General features: G+C 38.7%; 3 protein-coding genes, 1 non-coding gene and 1 pseudogene across 16 annotated transcripts; 3 read left to right on the top strand and 2 right to left on the bottom strand.

The window, feature by feature from the left end:
• The first annotated feature begins 3623 nt into the window (after positions 1-3623).
• On the top strand, positions 3624-6330 carry LOC112171974 (jacalin-related lectin 3). The gene is made up of 7 exons (XM_024309114.2): positions 3624-3720; positions 3829-4044; positions 4122-4601; positions 4706-4933; positions 5022-5498; positions 5582-5803; positions 5895-6330. Exons 1-7 carry the CDS (start codon positions 3718-3720, stop codon positions 6189-6191), a joined length of 1923 nt encoding a protein of 640 aa, XP_024164882.1. The 5' UTR covers positions 3624-3717; the 3' UTR covers positions 6192-6330.
• Positions 6331-6365: 35 nt separating this feature from the next.
• TRNAE-CUC lies at positions 6366-6438 on the bottom strand. Its single transcript has one exon. It is a non-coding gene; the product is annotated as a tRNA-Glu (tRNA).
• An 82-nt stretch (positions 6439-6520) lies between these two features.
• LOC112171737 (thioredoxin H-type-like) lies at positions 6521-7108 on the top strand. The gene is made up of 2 exons (XM_024308874.1): positions 6521-6580; positions 6681-7108. The coding sequence occupies exons 1-2, from the start codon at positions 6521-6523 to the stop codon at positions 6906-6908; spliced, it is 288 nt and encodes a 95-aa protein (XP_024164642.1). The 3' UTR covers positions 6909-7108.
• A 121-nt stretch (positions 7109-7229) lies between these two features.
• Positions 7230-9786, bottom strand: LOC121050055 (annotated as a pseudogene).
• A 230-nt stretch (positions 9787-10016) lies between these two features.
• On the top strand, positions 10017-17153 carry LOC112171972 (pentatricopeptide repeat-containing protein At1g19720). Of its 13 annotated transcripts, XM_040508333.1 has the most exons (6): positions 10017-12930; positions 13061-13167; positions 13774-14108; positions 14974-15076; positions 15829-16258; positions 16446-17153. In XM_040508333.1, the coding sequence occupies exon 1, from the start codon at positions 10023-10025 to the stop codon at positions 12837-12839; it is 2817 nt and encodes a 938-aa protein (XP_040364267.1). In that variant the 5' UTR covers positions 10017-10022; the 3' UTR covers positions 12840-12930; positions 13061-13167; positions 13774-14108; positions 14974-15076; positions 15829-16258; positions 16446-17153. The 13 variants fall into 13 exon arrangements, with proteins under 13 accessions (XP_040364267.1, XP_040364265.1, XP_040364264.1 ...); XM_040508331.1 differs by having other exon boundaries at positions 14974-16258; XM_040508330.1 differs by having other exon boundaries at positions 14634-16258.
• Positions 17154-19024: the final 1871 nt, after the last annotated feature.

Raw genomic sequence — 19024 nt, 5'->3', positions numbered from 1 at the left:
ATTTTTTGTGTGTGTGAAAAATGAAAATATAGGAAATAGCACTTCAATTTTGTAATGTTGGTTTCGTAGTGAATTGGATCATCATTAGCACATAAGCCTTGTTTGAATTTGAGGGGCTGATTTGGAAAAGAAGTCAAACTACCGACGTGCATTTGCACCGATAAAAAAAATAAATGGCTAGACAACATCGAGTGCACTCCTCATGGTGTTTGTGAAAATGTCTGAGTGGGTTCACCACATTTTAATTTGACGTTTGTTTATTTGGCACTATAGGTGTTTTGTGAAAATGTCTGAGTGGCACCACCATTACTACCCGGAATACGAACCAGACCTGGACTATTACATCAATGGTCCATCGAGGGAGCCCCAGAAATTTAATGGCAAGGGTGATTTTAGGCTTTGGGAAGTAGAGGTATGTGATATCCTTGGATATGAGGGCGTCGTGGAAGCTTTGGATGGGAAGCCGGACTCTATGAAGCAAGGCGAGTGGAAGGTGTTTGATGAGAAAGCTTGCTCGATTCTGCGATTCTATTTGTCCGAAGAGGTCCAGAACAAAGTGGTGGCTGAGAAGTCGTCCAAGGACATTTTGGAGAAACTTGAGAGGCTTTATTTGAAGAAGGAATCGTTCATCGAGCGGATCAGTCTCAAGATGCAGCTTTACAAGATGAGGATGGATGAGAGCACTACCAGTTTGCGGGACCATCTTGAGGAGTTTAACAGGAGGGTGACGGAGCTCTCGGAGTTTGAGGTGGAGCTGAGTGAGGAAGACAAGGTTTCGATTCTTCTGGCGTCGCTTCCTGAGAAGTATAATAATTTGGTGATGGGCATGCTGTATGCGAAGGACAGTGTAGACTGTTATGAAGTCGAAGAAATGCTCCTCTTCAATGACAATAGGAATGCAGTGGCCAGAAACCAGAATAGGAATGCTGAAGCTAAAGCTGGGGTGACAAAAGATCAGGGTTCCTGTGGTGGATCAAAGAGTTCCTCTGGGTCTTCTAAATCAAGAAATCATAAAGTTGTAGAGTGTCATTACTGTCATGAAATTGGACATGTTCTGAATCACTGTCCCAAACTGGAGCTGAAGAAAGCGAGGAATATGAATTTCTAAAGAATGCTCACTTAGGTTGAATGCGTCTGGCAGCTAATTGCCAGTGGCATTATGAATATATTTTACGGTCCTCGGATTATTAGTATTCCAAACATTATGATGGAAGTTTTCAGTTTTCATGATACTTCAAACTGAAGGTTGTGAGGTACATTACGAAGCCATCACTGTCTTTAAAAGAAACCAGCACTGTACTATTTCAGTCGGTTATTTATTTAGTTTGAAATCTTTTTTATTTTTTGGCCAATGGTTTGAAATATTTAGTTTAGATAAATCGACACAAGCAACCCAAGCAACAACACCATTAGCATCAACACTGACGATTGTGGTTATGTTGATTGACCAATAGTACAAATACTTAAAAATTTCAAACTTTCCCTTGTTACAAAGGTTTCAAATTGATTTTCTGGTAGATAAGTTTCATGAATTTTAATTCCCACGGAAAAATATATTATTACAAAGTATGATTTACTTGGAGTATCTCAAATCCATGCTGTGATTTAGTTACTTGTTTTGATAGAGGATGATGTGTAGTTTCTCGTTTTTTGAAAAGGATAGTAAAAGAAAATTTAAAAGTTTGCTGATTTTCTTCTTCATCAAGGTTCTTTACCTAAGCCTGTTATAAGTACAGACTTTGCATTGCAAGAAAGATTAGGAAACAGAGTAAGAACATATATATATATATATATATATATATATATATATATATATATATTGCGCCACAGATCAGTACTATAGGGTAATATCTAGGCTTTAGGGAGAGATCAAAGTACAAGAAGTACGTCAATCCACAATGCATGAAATTGATGAAATCGATAAATATGATGGGAAGAACAATTTGAGGACATGGCAACGTGAAGTGAGGTATATCTTAGCCGAGGACGATTTGGAATTTGTTTTGGATGGAAAACCCTCTAATATGGAGGAAGACGAGTGGTGTAAGCTTGATACTTATGCTTGTTCTATAATTCGGTGCTATTTATCGATGGAGATCAAGTCTACTAACACAAGTGAGACAATGTCCGCTAAGGAGGTTTGGGAGAAACTTGAAAATTGTAATGTAGAAACTTCGGCAAAGCGGATCAACCTCAAGATGAAGCTTCATAGGTTCACCAAGGGTGGAAATACAACAACGGAGGACCATATTAAGGAGTTCAACAAGATGCTGAAGGAACTGTCTGACTCGAAGGTGAGGATCACGGAGGAAGACAAGGTTGCAGTTCTTCTTGCCTCACTACCTGAGAATTTTGATCCTTCTTTGGAGTCCATGCTAGATGAGGATGATAATATATGTTTGGATGTGGCCATATCCATACTTCTGAGTTCTCATTGATGAAAAAAAAGAGAAAAATACGGATGGTAATCATAAAGCTAGATAAGCCAGATTAGAATTTGTTTACTAGGGTAAACTTTATTATTTTGTCTCATCAAGTATGTTCTCTATATGTAGTTGTATTCCATAATCTCTCTATTCACTGAATGATAATACTCTGTTCTGATATATGTAAAGAACAGAAGAAGAATATGGGAATCGATCTGAATGTATTCAATAATCTGTTTACAATACAAATCCTAACTAGCTTTTATACGAAAGCTGTACATCTATCTATAGTAAGAACTAAAAGCTTGATTTACATAATGGAATTGCAGACAATGTACTGATTAAAATAAATGGATAGAAGTCAATGATCAATTCTCTTCAATTTATGATCAGACATTGATTTGCAGAATAATTGATACGCTGACTTTCATAGAGCATTAGAGTGAATATGAAACAATGAACCCGGACTGGTCTTTGTTATCAAATGTTTTTATTAACTCGATGTTACAGGTGCGGTAAATCGAAATATCAAGAAATAAATCATAGCTAGCTAGCACCAAAATCCTGGATTGTGTGCTAGCTAGCTATGATTTATTTCTTGAACTAGACTGTGGACAAAAACTGTGGTCAATATATTGGCAAGTGGAAATGGAGTACTAACTAGATTCTTGGTGGTATGTTGAAAAGCAAACCAGTACTGCCAAAAAGTAGAACATTTCCTGCTTGAGAAATTCTGAAAGGAACGATTCATGATATGGAATAGAATCAAGTAGGAATATCAGAGATTTCAGAGTACATACGTGTGCGTTTCTAAATTACCTCATGCATTATAATAAGCCATAACCAGAAAATTAGCTTCCTATACTCGCAGATTAGAAAAGCTTCCAATATTAATTCATCATGAGTGAGTGGTTGCCGGTTTCTGTTTCCCAATTCGATGAATTCGTTTCGATGGAAGCAGAAAAAACAAATGCTATCTAGCTAAGCTATAGCTAAGCAAAGATGAGACTCTTTTTGTCTATATGGAGGTCATACCATTCCTTTACCATACAGGAATACAGGATTTGAATAATTCGATTCTTTAACTTGGGTGCCCCTCGCTCCATAGTGGAAAACAGAATTAGCTTCTTCTAGACTGTTCCAAGCTACCTATTTTATATAAACACACTTTATACTTCGTATAAATTCCTCATTCCATTGACATCGTTCTTTTCAATGCAGCTAGCATTTAGTTTCATTCATCCACAGCCTCACTTAGCTTTCCATCTCTTTCAGTGATCACTATTCCGAAATGGTAACTAACTATATGTCTTCTGCAATGCATTCATTACTTATTGAAATTCTTGTTCACTTGTAAGTAACTAATAATTACAGTACTACTTGGACATTAAATTTGCCGCAGAGTACTTTTGAGGAACCGGAGAAGAAAGTGGTATCAGTTGGACCATGGGGAGGCCAAACTGGGCTCATGTGGGATGACGGAGTTTACTCAACGGTAAGGCAATTAGTGATAGCTCATGGCTCTGGGATTGACTCCATCCAGATTGAGTATGATAGCAAAGGGTGCTCATTTTGGTCAGACAAGCATGGTGGAAATGGAGGCTGGAAAACAGACAAGGTTAGCCGTCATTTTAGTCACATGCACATTAACAATACTTTACAAACTAGCTAGTTAATTGTATATTACTACTGCAGGTGAAGCTTGATTATCCAGAGGAATTTTTGACTTCAATTCATGGGTATTATGGCAAGATAAGTGAATGGGGGACAGTATCAGTCCGATCGCTTACTTTCAAGAGCAACAAAAGATCTTATGGACCTTTTGGAATTGAACAAGGAAACTATTTTTCACTTCCAGTGACAACTGGTAACAAAATTGTTGGGTTTCATGGGAGGTCTGGCTGGTATCTTGATGCAATAGGAGCTTACCTCAAGCCGATTCAGAATGATCAAAACCACTACAGCGTAGTTATGGCTCACACACAGTACAGTTATATGACTGGTGGCGCTGACATCCCTGCTGGCTACTCACTACTCCAAAACTGTGATGTGTTTCTCGCTATAAGACCCAAGGATGATCCCATTACTACAAACCCTGCAGCTTCAGTGCCCAACAAGCTCTTTAGGCAGTTTTCTAATTCTGGAGACTCAAGTAGTGATGGAATCATACGCAAGGTACGTAATTAACACTGTGAGTCTGTAAGATCAATTTTTTTTTTTTTTTGCCTTTTTATTTTTTCTTCAATTTTAACTATATAACATGAAGTTTCTCATTTCAGACTCCAAGTATTGAGAGACTTCCTTCAAAAGTTGAAGGTGTGGTAACATATGGTCCTTGGGGAGGAAGTGGTGGTTCTGTGTTTGATGATGGAGTTTATTCAGGTATTCGACAAATCAAGTTGTCCAGGAACATCGGAGTTGTATATATAAAGGTTCAGTATGATTCCGATGGTGAAGCTGTATGGGGAGCCAAACATGGAGGAGCTGGAGGATATAAAAGTGACAGGGTCAGTTAGTTCTTATACTAGTATCTCTTTTCAAGTATGACTTGCATAGTTACTAATACCGTTTTTACATGTTACAATTCTCTTGCAGATAATCTTTGATTATCCGAACGAAATATTGACTCACATCACAGGAACATATGGTCCTGCAATGGGGATGGGGCCTAATGTGATCAAGTCAATGAGCTTCCAGACGACGAAGAAGAAGCATGGGCCATATGGAGAAGAACAAGGAACCCAATTCAGCACTAAGCTCAGAGAAGGAAAAATTGTTGGAATTCATGGGAGGACAGGTTTGTTCTTAGATGCTATTGGAGTACATGCCATAGAAGGAAAGGTCAAGGTAGAGACTAAGACTAGTATTGAGACATCACCGCCTTTGGCCCTCACAAATTCTCCTCATAAAGCCATCACCGCTATGGTCCCATTGGAACCTGCAGGTGCTATAGTCCCAAAGGAGTCTGCTGGTGCTATAGTCCCAAAGGAACCTGCAGGGGCCATAACTGAGATAGATCATCCTCACTGGTCTAGCAAACTATTACGCACAAACAAAGGACCAGTTGAAGAGGTAAGCACATTCAACCGAAAACTAATTGACAGAGGAGTAAGGTTAACTGCTTGTTATGTAAGTAATTATGTTTTTTCTGGCAGATTGCTTGTGGGGTGGTAAAAGAACCGGCCCCATGTGGGCCGGGGCCTTGGGGCGGAGATGGAGGAAGAGCATGGGATGATGGAGTGTTCACCGGGATTAGGCAGATACATTTGACAAGATCAGCAGAAGGAATCTGCTCAATGCAGATTGAGTATGATCGAAGTGGTCAGTTCATTTGGTCTGTTAAGCATGGAGGCAATGGAGGAACTGCTCCACATCGAGTACGTAATCCGTATTCCTCAATCCTCCTAATCTTCATTGTTCAATAAAGGATTGATTGAAGTGTAATTGTGATTGATTAATGTTTTGCAGATAAAATTGGACTATCCACATGAAGTGCTGTCTTGTATATCCGGCTACTATGGTTGCATTAGTAAAAATGAGCGACCTCAGATAATAAAGTCACTGACTTTCTATACCAGTAGAGGCAAGTATGGTCCATTTGGAGAAGAAGTTGGAACCTTCTTCACTTCGACCACCACCGAAGGCAAGGTGGTTGGCTTCCATGGCAGGAGCAGCTTGTATTTGGATGCCATCGGAGTTCATATGCAACATTGGCTAGGAAGCACTCAGAAAACCTCCAGGATTTCTCTCTTCAAGAAATTCTAGTCATGTCAGCAATTCAACATGTGTAATAAAGTCTTCACAAAGCACTCGAGTCATCCTAACATTAATTTGCTTTGGATCTTATGAAGTTGTACCACTTTTATAGTTCGTTTCCAGAATAATACCATTGCATCTGGTAACATTTAAGTCTGGGAAACCAAAAAAAGCAAAATATAATTCCGTTGCCGGGACTTGAACCCGGGTCTTTCGGGTGAGAGCCGAATATCCTGACCAACTAGACTACAACGGAATTGCTGATATGATGTGCAGGAGTATGGTATTCAAATACATCGTTTCTAAATCATGATTATTGTCCACATAAATTTTGGTAGATGAAATTTGTGGCTGCAGATTTAGGACAAGTTTTGGAATTCAAGAACAAGACCCCTTTGGTTTATTAATTATCTAAATAGAAAGTATTTGGTGTGACTGCTTTTGTGATGTGTGCATGGCTTGAAAACCTGGTTCTAGTGTTATGCCCTCTGTCAATAGATTGTGGTGGACTTCACTGCTTCATGGTGTGGACCATGCCGTTTCATTGCCCCAATCTTGGCGGAGCTGGCCAGGAAGACCCCGGAGGTCACATTCCTGAAGGTGGATGTTGATGAGCTGAAGAAAGTTGCTGAGGACTGGGCTGTGGAGGCAATGCCTACCTTTATGTTTCTTAAAGAAGGCAAGATTGTCGGTGCTAACAAAAATTTGAGCTTGTGCTCAAAGTAGGCCAACATGCTGCTGCAGCTGCAACTGCATCTGCTTGGTATTATCTGGAGAGAATATGAACCTCCTACTGCTTTAGTGTTCTTTTATGTGTGTGTATATTGCTACCATAGTTTCCCTTGTTATGTGAACCATCTGTGAATGCTTAAGATGTTCAGAATCTTAAGATGATATTCTAGCTATGCAATGTATTAAATTGAGTCGCCTCCCCTTTGCTCATACTTCAAGCAATTTCAGTTAAGCTTCTTTTCTTGACATGAAAATTTGCATCCAAATCTTTGGTTTGAGAAGTTTTGAACATTGATGCATTGTGAAAGAACTCTCAATACCAAGCATAGATATCATTATTTTCATTCCATCTTTTGCTAAATTTCCAAACAACAATCATATTTCGAGTCATTTTCGTGTATGAATTGGCAGCCAATCTAATTGAACTTGGAGGCAAAAGCACTTGCCTAAAGCCCTAAATTTAACAAACTACTACACAGAATATTGCGAAGCCAAAGACCCATTCTAATGGATATTGATAAATAAAACTCAACTATATACCCTGATTCTTTGCTTCAGGGCTAGCTTCGTGTTCTATGATTATGGATAGGCTTTTATCTTGTCAGGGATCTCTTGACCAGGGTTACGATGGATCACCACCAAGATCTTCAAAAACTACGAGTAAATTTTGTGTTGGCTTTAACCAGGACGGAGGGACATGATACCTGTAAAATGAAACCAAATTTTGTTTGATGAGAAGAATTCATGTTTGTTTTAAGAGTTCAGTAGTTTTACGTATTACCATCGTTGAGTTGGTTGACCACAGCCTAGTAGACACTTTGTCTGCCGGTATGTCCAGTATCTTCTAATACTCTGCCCGTTGATCCACACTTGACCCTTTTCCGCAGGTCCAAAGCCAATGGTTCATTTCCCAGAGGTGCGTTAAAATAGGCGAGCACATACAAATTAAGCCAACAGTTACTTTAGCTTGTACTAATTTTTACCACAAATAGCTGTTTATGTGTTCCTGTTCTTCCTCTCTCCGTCAATGTCTTGGTATCCTTACCTTGTAGGCTTGTACCATTTTAACTGCTGGTTTCAAGTAGCTAGTGATGCTCTGATCTAATCAACGGATGAGGCTCCATTGGGAGAGTTCAAATTCATTGCCTCTCCATTTAGGCCAACCTGATTGGAAAGAGTTTTGTGTGAGATTGAAACCTCTGAGAAAAAGAGAATACAATATCAAGTGCCTAAAAATATAGGGGGAGGCCAGGTCTTTTTCCGACCTTGTAGAACCACTTCTGCATTGTTAAATCTTTCCTTCCCCGACTAAGACCATCCAGAAAAACTGGACCTTAATTGGATTCCTGTTTTCCATGTCTCAAAATGCAACCCAACATTCTTCAACAACAAAAGAAAACTTCACGAGTGGCTAAGTTAACTAATGGGATTCATTTTCTACAATGTGTTGAAACTTATTGTTGCAGACTGGTTCAGCTCATGCTGTCCCATCTGAAAGTCGAGGTAGGAAGGGCACTAACCGGTAGTCCAACAGGTATGAGGAGCCGTGCAATTCTGTTTATTCCAGCACGAAGGTTCACTGGTCCTGTAAATGTAAATTCCCTCTGCTCCCTAGTTCCAAAGGCCGAACCTGTAATTATGTTCAGATTGGAGTCAAGACAGATGCAAAATTTGAAGCCTTGAATCAGATAGAACAAGAAGTTCCTGCTCACTTTCTGTAGTGGAACAAATGCTATCATATACCTGAGAACTGTCCATTGATGAAGACATGGACGGCATGACCTGCTGACTGCAGAGTAAGTGTCGGCCATTTTCCTCCATGGAGAAATGACTCCCATGAATTCATCGCAATGCTAAATAACATAAGAAACGGAAAAGGTCAAGTATGATCACAGGTGATGTGTTTGGGGAAGAAATTACTATTAGACCATAACTAGTATGAAAACCAATACGGCAGATGTTCAAACTACGACATTCAAAACCCTAGCTGTCAGATATTCCTTATTAGTGATAGACCTAAAAAGTAAAAATACATGGACAACAACAAGAGCTGCAAACTTTTTTTTGGTAAATAAATGAGTATATTAAACCAAGAGGGGAGGGCAAAGCCCAGTACAACCAAAGCTAGCGGCAAAAACTAACAAAATAAAGGGAAACAAGCCACCCAAAAGGAAAGCAAAGCAAACCAGAAATGGAAGCAAAGCAAGAACAAAAGCTAAATAGTAGCTAAGTTCCACTTTTTAGCAATGGTTTTATTAGTACTTGTGGACTTAAACTTGATAGATATGAGCTTGCATCTAATCGTGGTGATAATATGCTTCAAAACCACAGAGGGAGCACATCTTTCACTCCTAAAGATGCGATTATTTCTCTCTTTCCAGATGAAGTAAACAAAAACCGAAAGGCCAAGCTTCTTAATGGTAGATGAGAGAGATTTACCGCCGCACCTAGAAGAAGCCCAATCAACAAATAAAGGCCAAGGAGGATTCAACCAAGGCACCCCACAAGAACAAAGGACTTTCTTCCAAATATACCGAGAGAAAGAGCAGGCAAAGAAAAGATGATTGATATTCTCAGGAAACAGACCACAAAGAGGGCAGAGATGATTGATTTGAGGAGAATAAACAGTGACTCTAATCACTCTATCAAGAGTAGCAAGCTTACCATGAACAGCCAACCAAAGGATAAAACTAGCTCTAGGAATATTATTGTTAAACCAGATAAGCTGAAATTGTTTCAGGTTATACTAATGCATTATAAATATAAATACTTTAATATTTATTTTAAAATAAAATATCGACTGTAGAATTAATTTCATACGTAAATATAGTGGTACAGAATTAATAACCCCTATATGCCAACAGTAAGTCATTAACTAGATATGATGTATCGTAACTAGTATCAAATTTGTACAGAGAAATTCTTAGATAGAGCAAACGTAGCAGCCAAATAGTACGCCCGGCCAATCATATATTTTTATTGTTTAATTGAATTTCAAAACTACTCATGTTTAATTGGATTTAATTAGAATGAAATGCTCAAAATACCCTCTGTATAGACGATGATTGGCTTAGCGTACGGTTACACCTCATGATTATGTCCACGTGGATGAATACGATTGGCCAGATGCTCTTCCACAATCCACTCACTGTCCAGCGAGTTCCACAGGGATCACACACCCTGCAATCTCCTCAATCTTTGCTTCGCTCTCTCCGGGAAAGATCAAATCTTTTACAGCTCCATCTTCCAAAAATGGAGAATTTCACTCTCCCATGCAAATCAAACCCTCTCATTCCCATAATACCCTCCAAACCAGGCAACCCATCAGACTTCTCACCCAGACCCACCAAGCCCACCATCACTTTCTCCAGGAAAACCCGCCCAAATCCACCCGTAGACAATTTGAACCTCCTCTGCAAGAACGGCCAGTTCACGGAGGCCATGGCCGTTCTCGACTCCCTTGCCCAAAGTGGGTCCAAGGTACCGCCCACTACTTACATGAACTTACTTGAGTGCTGCATTGACACAAATTCTATTCAACTGGGCCGGAAGCTCCATCAGAATATTGATGTGGTTGATGAAGTGAACCCCTTTGTGGAGACCAAGCTGGTGAGCATGTACGCGAAATGTGGGTTCTTGGAAGATGCACGCAAGGTGTTCGACGGAATGCGTGAGAGGAATTTGTACTCTTGGTCGGCCATGATCGGTGCGTGTCTCAGAGACCGGAGGTGGAATGAGGTGGTGGAGCTTTTTGTGTTGATGGTGAGAGACGGAGTTTTGCCGGATTACTTTCTGTTTCCGAAGGTGTTGCAGGCCTGTGGGAACTGTTGTGATTTCGAGGCCTTGAAAATGATACATTCCATGGTGGTGAGGTGCAATTTGAGTGGTACTATACATATAAACAATTCGTTATTGGCGGTTTACGCCAAGTGTGGGAAGTTGAAGTGGGCGAGGAAGTTTTTTGAGAAAATGGAAGTGAGGGATGGGGTGACTTGGAACACAATTATATCTGGTTATTGCCAGAATGGTGAGAATGAAGAAGCTCGGAGGCTGATTGATGCAATGATCAAACAGGGGATTGAACCGGGGTTGGTCACTTGGAATATATTGATTTCTAGTTTTAATAAGTCGGGGCAGTGTGATGTTGCGATGGAACTGATGAAGAAGATGGAGAACTCTGGGATCACTCCTGATGTGTATACTTGGACTTCTATGATTTCGGGGTTTGCTCAGAACAACAGGACGAATCAGGCTTTGGATTTGTGGAAGAAGATGCTTTTGTCAGGGGTACAACCAAATGGCATTACGATTGCTAGTGCAATCTCAGCTTGCACATCTTTGAAATCACTGACCAAAGGTTTGGAAATTTATGCTTTTGCTGTGAAGATGGGACTCATTGATGATGTACTCATTGGAAATTCGCTCATTGACATGTTTTCAAAGTGTGGGGACCTGGAAGCTGCTGAGCAAATCTTTACTATGATCTCAGATAAAGACGTCTACACTTGGAACTCCATGATAGGAGGATATTGCCAAGCTAGGTACTGTGGTAAGGCCTATGAACTGTTCATGAAGATGCAGGAATCAGATGTACATCCTAATGCCATCACGTATAATGTGATGATCACAGGGTACATTCAGAATGGAGATGCTGATCAAGCAATGGATCTCTTCCAAATGATGGAACGAGATGGGAAAGTTAAGCGGAATACAGCTTCGTGGAACTCTCTTATTGCTGGTTTTGCTCAACTTGGGGAAATAAATGAGGCACTTAGGATATTCAGGAAGATGCAGACCTTCAGTGTTAGCCCCAATTCAGTTACTTTGTTGAGTATCCTGCCCGCTTGTGGGAGTTTAGTTGCCATGAAAAAGGTGAAAGAGATCCATTGTAGTGTATTTCGAAGAAATTTGGAGTCTGAAGTCCCTGTTGCAAATTCTCTGATAGACACATATGCAAAATCAGGAAACATAGAGTATTCAAGAACCATATTCGATAGACTGTCATCGAAAGATATTATTACCTGGAACTCAGCAATTTCTGGTTATGTTTTACATGGTCATCCAGATATTGCACTTGATCTTTTTGATCAGATGAAGAAGTTGGGGCTAAAACCAAATAGAGGTACCTTTGCCAGTATTCTATATGCCTACAGTCTTGCTGGACTGGTAAACGAGGGGACAGAAGCTCTTTCTAGCATCAGTGAAGACTATCAAATAATACCAGGTCCAGAACATTATTCAGCTATTGTAGACCTATATGGACGTTCGGGTAGGCTTCAAGCAGCAATGGGGTTTATTGAAGATATGCCGATAGAACCAGACTCCTCTGTTTGGGCTGCCTTACTTACAGCATGCAGGATTCATGGGAACCTTGGCTTGGCAATTCATGCAGGGGAGCGCTTAATTGACTTGGAACCAGCGAATGTTCTGATTCAACAGTTTTTATTACAGGCATATGCTTTATCTGGGAAGCCGGATGATACCTCAAAGTTGAGAAGGTTTGGAAAAGAGAATGCAACAATAAAGAGATCTCTTGGTCAGTGCTGGATGGAAGTCAAAAACACAGTGCATACGTTTGTTGCAGGTGATAGGTCGAAATTATGCTCAAAGTATGTAAACTCGTGGTTACAAGACATAGCAGAAAAGGCAAAAGGACCTGGTTTTCGTTGTGCGCTTGGTGTTGAGGATGAAGAGGAGGGAATCAGCATGGTCCACAGTGAAAAACTTGCCCTGGCTTTTGCTCTCATTGGCTCTCCATCTTTACCCAAAAGTATCAGGATAGTAAAAAATCTGAGAATGTGTGGAGATTGCCACAGGACAGCTAAATATATATCAATGGCTTTTGGATGTGATATATATTTAAGTGATTCAAAGTCCTTACACCATTTTAGCAATGGGCGTTGTTCTTGTGGCGATTATTGGTAGGGGAAAAATAGAATGTGGAAGTTGTAAAGTTTCGTATCACTTGAAATGGAGTTTTGTTGAAGTGATCTTACCATGTTCTAAACTTCTAAAGGTGAGTTTACCTTATGTGATTTTTTTCTTTTTCAGCCCCACTTAACCTTGTCTCTGTAATGTACCCGATTGATTATGTATGAAAACATCGATGTTAACTTATTTTCTGTGTATTTACGTACCACTACTAGTGAAAATGGGGTCACGCAAAACAGAGATTGTAATATATGCACTTGGACATGGTACTGACAAGGAGACTTGTGTCTAACCCTTCCTGCTTGCTGCATTTTGTTGACAGGTACAATGCAATTTCTTCCTGCCACTTTTTTATTGTATCAATTCTAATACTACCGGCTATTCCAATGTTCGGTCTATTACTAGGAAGTATTTCATAGAAAAAATTGGTTTTCTCCTAGAAGTCTATAGTTTTTTCAGGGGCCTATACAGATTTGATACCCATGCACAAAATCCTTTATCTTCTTGCAGGCTTGTACTTTATTGTCCAGTTTAGTAGTTCGGCAAAGTAACTGACTATATCAGTCACACAGCTTTGATTGTTCTAGTGGATGTTCAGTCCTTAGAAGCCAATGGAGAATTGGAGATAGAGGGTGTAGTTTGAAAATTTATTTCTTAGATGGAAAAACCAAGCAAAATAAAAAGCTACTAAACAAAAATTCTATGAAAGATTGTTCCACTTATACTGTATTACACTAATTTATTTTCATGACTGCATTCAAGTTGGCTGATAATTCATTTTTGGAAAATTTTGTTTATGCCATCTTGGTGAAAATGTGTGAACTTCCATTGATATTGATTATTCTTACAGAACAAGTTGATCCTTTTGGTTTTTAATATTCACTTTAGTTCTAGATTTATTTTATTTACGTGATTCCTATATGTGCAGGTAAACTGCACATGAAAAGCATATGTGTGTTTGTGTTTATATTAATTATAATAAATGGATGCCGGATGCGATAACATTTTATGAAATTGGATATATGCAAGACCTGGGCACAATGAGGCATATGGAATTTCTTTTGCAGAATATGCATTTGGAGAATCTCTATAAATTAGACTAGATTCTCTCCTTTTGGGTCAATATGGGAGCTTCGAATCATGTTCGTGAATGTTATGAAGTCTATATGAGGCCATGACTGTCATGAAAACCAGCACCGCGTTATATGAAAGCAAGCTGGTACTACCAGAAGGAATAACATTCCTGCTTAAGCAATGATCAAGGTATTGACCGAGTACGTGTCTAAATGTCTATGAAGTAGAATCAAGTAGGAAGACTTGCAGTTTTTCACATTACCTAATTGTGCGTGTCCCCATCATCATCACTGTGATATACCATAACCAGACGCTCCGAATATTCGAAGATCAGAATAAAGGATTGACTAATTGTGTCATTTCTAACCACCACAGGTGGTCGAGTTGGTAAGAGCCTCCAGGTGTGGAACCCCCACACCCGGGTTCGAATCCAGCCGACACTTATTGGAGTTAAATCTCAATATATTCTTGATAAAACTCTTTTTCGTAAGGAGGTCATGCCCTGGATGCACCATAGTGACCATACAGAATTTGATAAATAATTTGATTTCTTTACATTCAACCCTTTTGCTCCGTAGTGGAAAACAGTATGAGCTTCTTCTGCACTGTTCCAAGCAACCTTAATTTGTTACGACTTATGAACACCCATTCTGCTCTTACATATTCCTTATCCTACTTGTCATGAACACCCTCGCTGGTATCTTGATGCAATAGGAGCTTACCTCAAGCCGATTCAGAATGATCAAAACCACTACAACGTAGTTATGGCTCACACACAGTACAGTTATATGACTGGTGGCACTGACATCCCTGCTGGCTACTCACTACTCCAAAACTGTGATGTGTTTCTCGCTATAAGACCCAAGGATGACCCCATTACTACAAACCCTGCAGCTTCAGTGCCCAACAAGCTCTTTAGGCAGTTTTCTAATTCTGGAGACTCAAGTGATGATGGAATCAGACACATCGTAATTAAGACTGTGTGATCAATTTTTTTTTTTCCTCTTATTTTTTCTTCAATTTTAACTATATAACATGAAGTTTCTAATTTCAGATTCCAAGAATTGCGAGAATTCCTTCAAAAGTTGAAGGTGTGGTCACATATGGTCCTTGGGGAGGGAGTGGTGGTTTTGTGTTTGATGATGGAGTTTATTCAGGTATTCGACAAATAAAGTTGTCCAGGAACATCGGAGTTGTATATATAAAGATTCAGTATGATTCTGTAGGTACAAGTTTTGATCAACTTTGTGTGTTGGTATTCTCATAGAAAATGGGAAAGTATCTTTGCAGTTAAATGGGTTTAATATCTTTTATTCATTTAAAATTGATTTTTCTGTTTGCCAAATTGTGTAATTGATTTCCTATGTCTTTAATTGTTTATCTTTAACACAAAAGATTGTTTCCCTGTAGAAATGGTATTAGGGTAGAAATCTGTTTGTTTGTGTTGGGGGACGGCACCTATTCATATATATTGAAAAAGAGGGACGGTCATGGGGGAGAGCAAAAAGAAGAATCAGTTTGGAGGTCTTGCATGCTTGAGATTGATTTTATCATAAGAGTCAAAGGCACTTGTTCCATGCTTAAGTGTCTTGGTCTTGTTTTTCATATGCATAAATTCTCTTGAGATCAGTAGAGAAGCTGTGAAGAAAGGAGAGCGATATTTGGCTATCGTTCAAGTGAAGAAAGAGTTCAAGACGGAAGACAAACTTTGTATTAGTTTTGTCTAATCATTGTAGCCGAGCTAGTGCTATTTAAGTTTGTAAAGAACATATCATTCATCATAAGTTAATTCTTATTTTGGGTTCTCAAGAGTAAGAGCCCCGTAGTGTTTTTAATCTCATATTTGAGGTTTTCACTGCGTAACCAAAATCTAGTGTTCTGTTCGTTAATTTTGGTTTCTGTTGCCCAGTAAGGATTGATCCGTGCATGGCAATCCCCGTTTTCCAGAAAACACATTATGTCCTTGTACTTTCAGATTCCGATGGTGAAGCTATATGGGGAGCCGCACATGGAGGAACTGGAGGATATAAAAGTGACAGGGTCTGTTAATACCAGTATGAGTAGTATCTCAATTTCAAGTATCACTTGCATAGCTACTTATGCTAGCTGTTTTTACAAATTACAATTCTCTTGCAGATAATTTTTGATTATCCGTATGAAATCTTGACTCACATCACAGGAACATATGGTCCTGCAATGGGGATGGGGCCTAATGTGATCAAATCATTGACCATCCACACGACGAAGAAGAAGCATGGGCCATATGGAGAAGAACAAGGAACCCGATTCAGCACTCAAGCTTGGAGAAGGAAAAATTGTTGAAATTCGTGGGAGCACAGGTTTGTTCTTAGATGCTATTGGAGTACATGCCATAGAAATAAAGGTCATAGTAGAGACTAGTACTGAGACAACACACTTAAATGACTGGTGGTACTGACAAACTTGCTGGCTACTCGATCATCCAAAACTGTGATGTGTTTTTTGCTATAAGACCCAAGCATGACTCCATTTCTACTAATACTGCAGCTTCTGTGCCCAACAAGCTCTTAAGGCGGTTTTCTAATTCTGAGAATCAAAGGATGATGGAATCGCATATGCTATAAGACCCAAGGAGGAGTTAGCCGCTGCTACTAAACCTGCTACAGCACCCAACAAGCTCTCAGGAGAAGTAAGTGATGGTAGAAGCAAACAAAAGGCGTATAAGACAATCTCTGCTAATTTGTGGATTCACGTTACGATTTGATTAATTTGGTTTTGGATGCCCAAAAATTTCCGTATTAACTGTTGACATCGATCAGCACATACCGAGTGGTGTGAGACCTGTGACAGTGGTCAGAAAACATGCACACCCATTTACAGAAGGTGTTCCAGCTCGTTACGCAGTTGTTAAACTTCCAAATTTCTCTAGAAGAGTCCAAAAATTGCTAATTGGTGGCGGCAAGCACGGTGGACTTCATTTGCGTTTATAACGGTGCTTTGAAGGCGCCTTATTTACAAGACTGAATAATCCTACTTAGGATGAATGAGCTCAATCTCGTGAACAATGAACGTATAGCGTACGTGCACGTGTTTGTTTTTGTGATGTAGGGTTTAGATTTTAAACGTCGCACTTCTTTCAGTTGAGGTCTCTGTTACTGAAAATTTCTGGGATTGGTACTGAAATTTGTTGCTCTTGGTCGGGCCTTCTGCTGGCTCCTCTAATGCCATATTGCTATGTCTGAACAGTTAGACCTATAGGGAAATTGCTCAAAATGAGAAAAGTGGTTTTTCTTTTTCTTTTTTAAAAAACAAGTTTATACTGTCACACCCCAACTCAGATTTTTTTTTTTATCAAATGCATGACTTGTATAGAAAAGAAGCATAATAAAAGAATGACGTCGCAGTCTATTTGGATCAGATTTGAAGTACAAAAGAAATAACAAAGTTGCCTATGCAGCAGAAATGCTAATGCATAGAGATAACTTTGTGGTGGCATAAATTCTTCCTACGTACGAACTCCAAGAAGAGCAAGGCTTGTTTCATTTGAAATCTGGGAATGTCTAGTTTTGAGATACTGGTATCTTCAAGCAAGATTGAACATAGAAAACTATTAAAAGAAACAGAAAGAACTATACAGTTTGCTGTTTTCAGAAAATCACGCAGCAGACCTGCAACTTTAAAAAATCATAACTAATTCTAGAAAAATCATTTTTAGGATATTCCAATTCTGAAATGATCTTCAAGATGTCTAAAACTTTTATGAAGACATCAACTTCAAATACCCAAGCCAATTGTACAGTTTTCAGTACAAAAGAACCTGAGTTAAAAACTCAGAAACACAATTACAGATTTGCAGACATCTGTTCTACCTTGAGTCTAATCAACAAATCCTATATAGAAGAGCTGGAAAATAATAGATACAAATCAAAGAACTCATAATCAATTTAAAGACATAACCAATTACATTAACATAGCAAGGATTTTGGAAAAAAAGAAAAGAAATTTTATAGGGTGGTGCTATTCACACACATATTTTCTCTATTCACACACCCTCTCTATTTTTCTATTACTTTAATTTAATTTTCTTTTACAAATTATCCTAATTACCCTCCCTTGCAATTATGTTTATTTTTCTTATTTTTTTTTTTCTATTTGGCAAGTCAATCATGAATCAACCATCAATATACAATAAATCAATTTTTTTTGTTTCTTAGTTATGAAGATCTTCCAAGTAACACTAATTTTCAACAGTAAATGTGGTTTTGCTCTCCACACTCAGATTGTTAGGTAAAAAGGTACCGGACCTAATTCAGTATTGTGAAGAGAACAATACAATAACAAGTTGGTTATTTAGAGTAGTAGTTATAGTTATTGAACTGAAATGTATAGATTGTAAAAATTTGGTACGTATATAAAAATAAAATGCATAAACCATAGTTGGGGCTGCAAAACTAGAGAGTAAAAAGTTGCACATGAACTTACAATAGCAAAAGGCAAACTATCCTTATCTCAACACATTTAATTCCTTTCAACTAGAAGCAATGATAAAATTGACAGCACAAATACTTCAATAATGTATATTGGAGCATGAATTACCCAAATAATTTGGTAGAAAATAACAAAAATCAATGTACCAATCCACAACATTGCTTCATAAAAATAAAAGCTAATAAACAAGAGTAACTAGAAGCATCAAAGCCAATCAACCCTCAATAAAAAACACAAACCCTTGCTGAAACCCACCCCCACCCCCACAAACAACCACTCCTTATCTCTGAAACCCCCCTCAACTCATATTAATTTGTATAGTTTTCCTATGGAAAAATCTTTCGTATTCTAGCATAATATATAGAACAAATCATGTCTATAATCATAAGGCTATCATTATTAGGCTGTTGTAAAGTGCTATAGTTACTTAATGGATTCAAATACACTAAATAATTTCAGTTAGAATCTTACCAAGAATGATGGATTCAAAGGGACTCGAATGATCATTGAACTCATATTTTTCTCACACGTCTCCATTGCAAATCAAGTGTAAAATTTTCGCTGAAGATGATTCTAAAGTTGCCTGTTCTGCTTTGATTGAACTTCAAAGCATCACATTAGAGAGATAGAATGACTAT

This window comes from Rosa chinensis, chromosome 6 (genome assembly GCF_002994745.2).
Source record: "Rosa chinensis cultivar Old Blush chromosome 6, RchiOBHm-V2, whole genome shotgun sequence".
NCBI classification, from domain to species: Eukaryota; Viridiplantae; Streptophyta; class Magnoliopsida; order Rosales; family Rosaceae; genus Rosa; species Rosa chinensis.
Note: the sequence above shows the minus strand (reverse complement) of the source record. Positions and strands in the feature narration are given on the sequence as shown.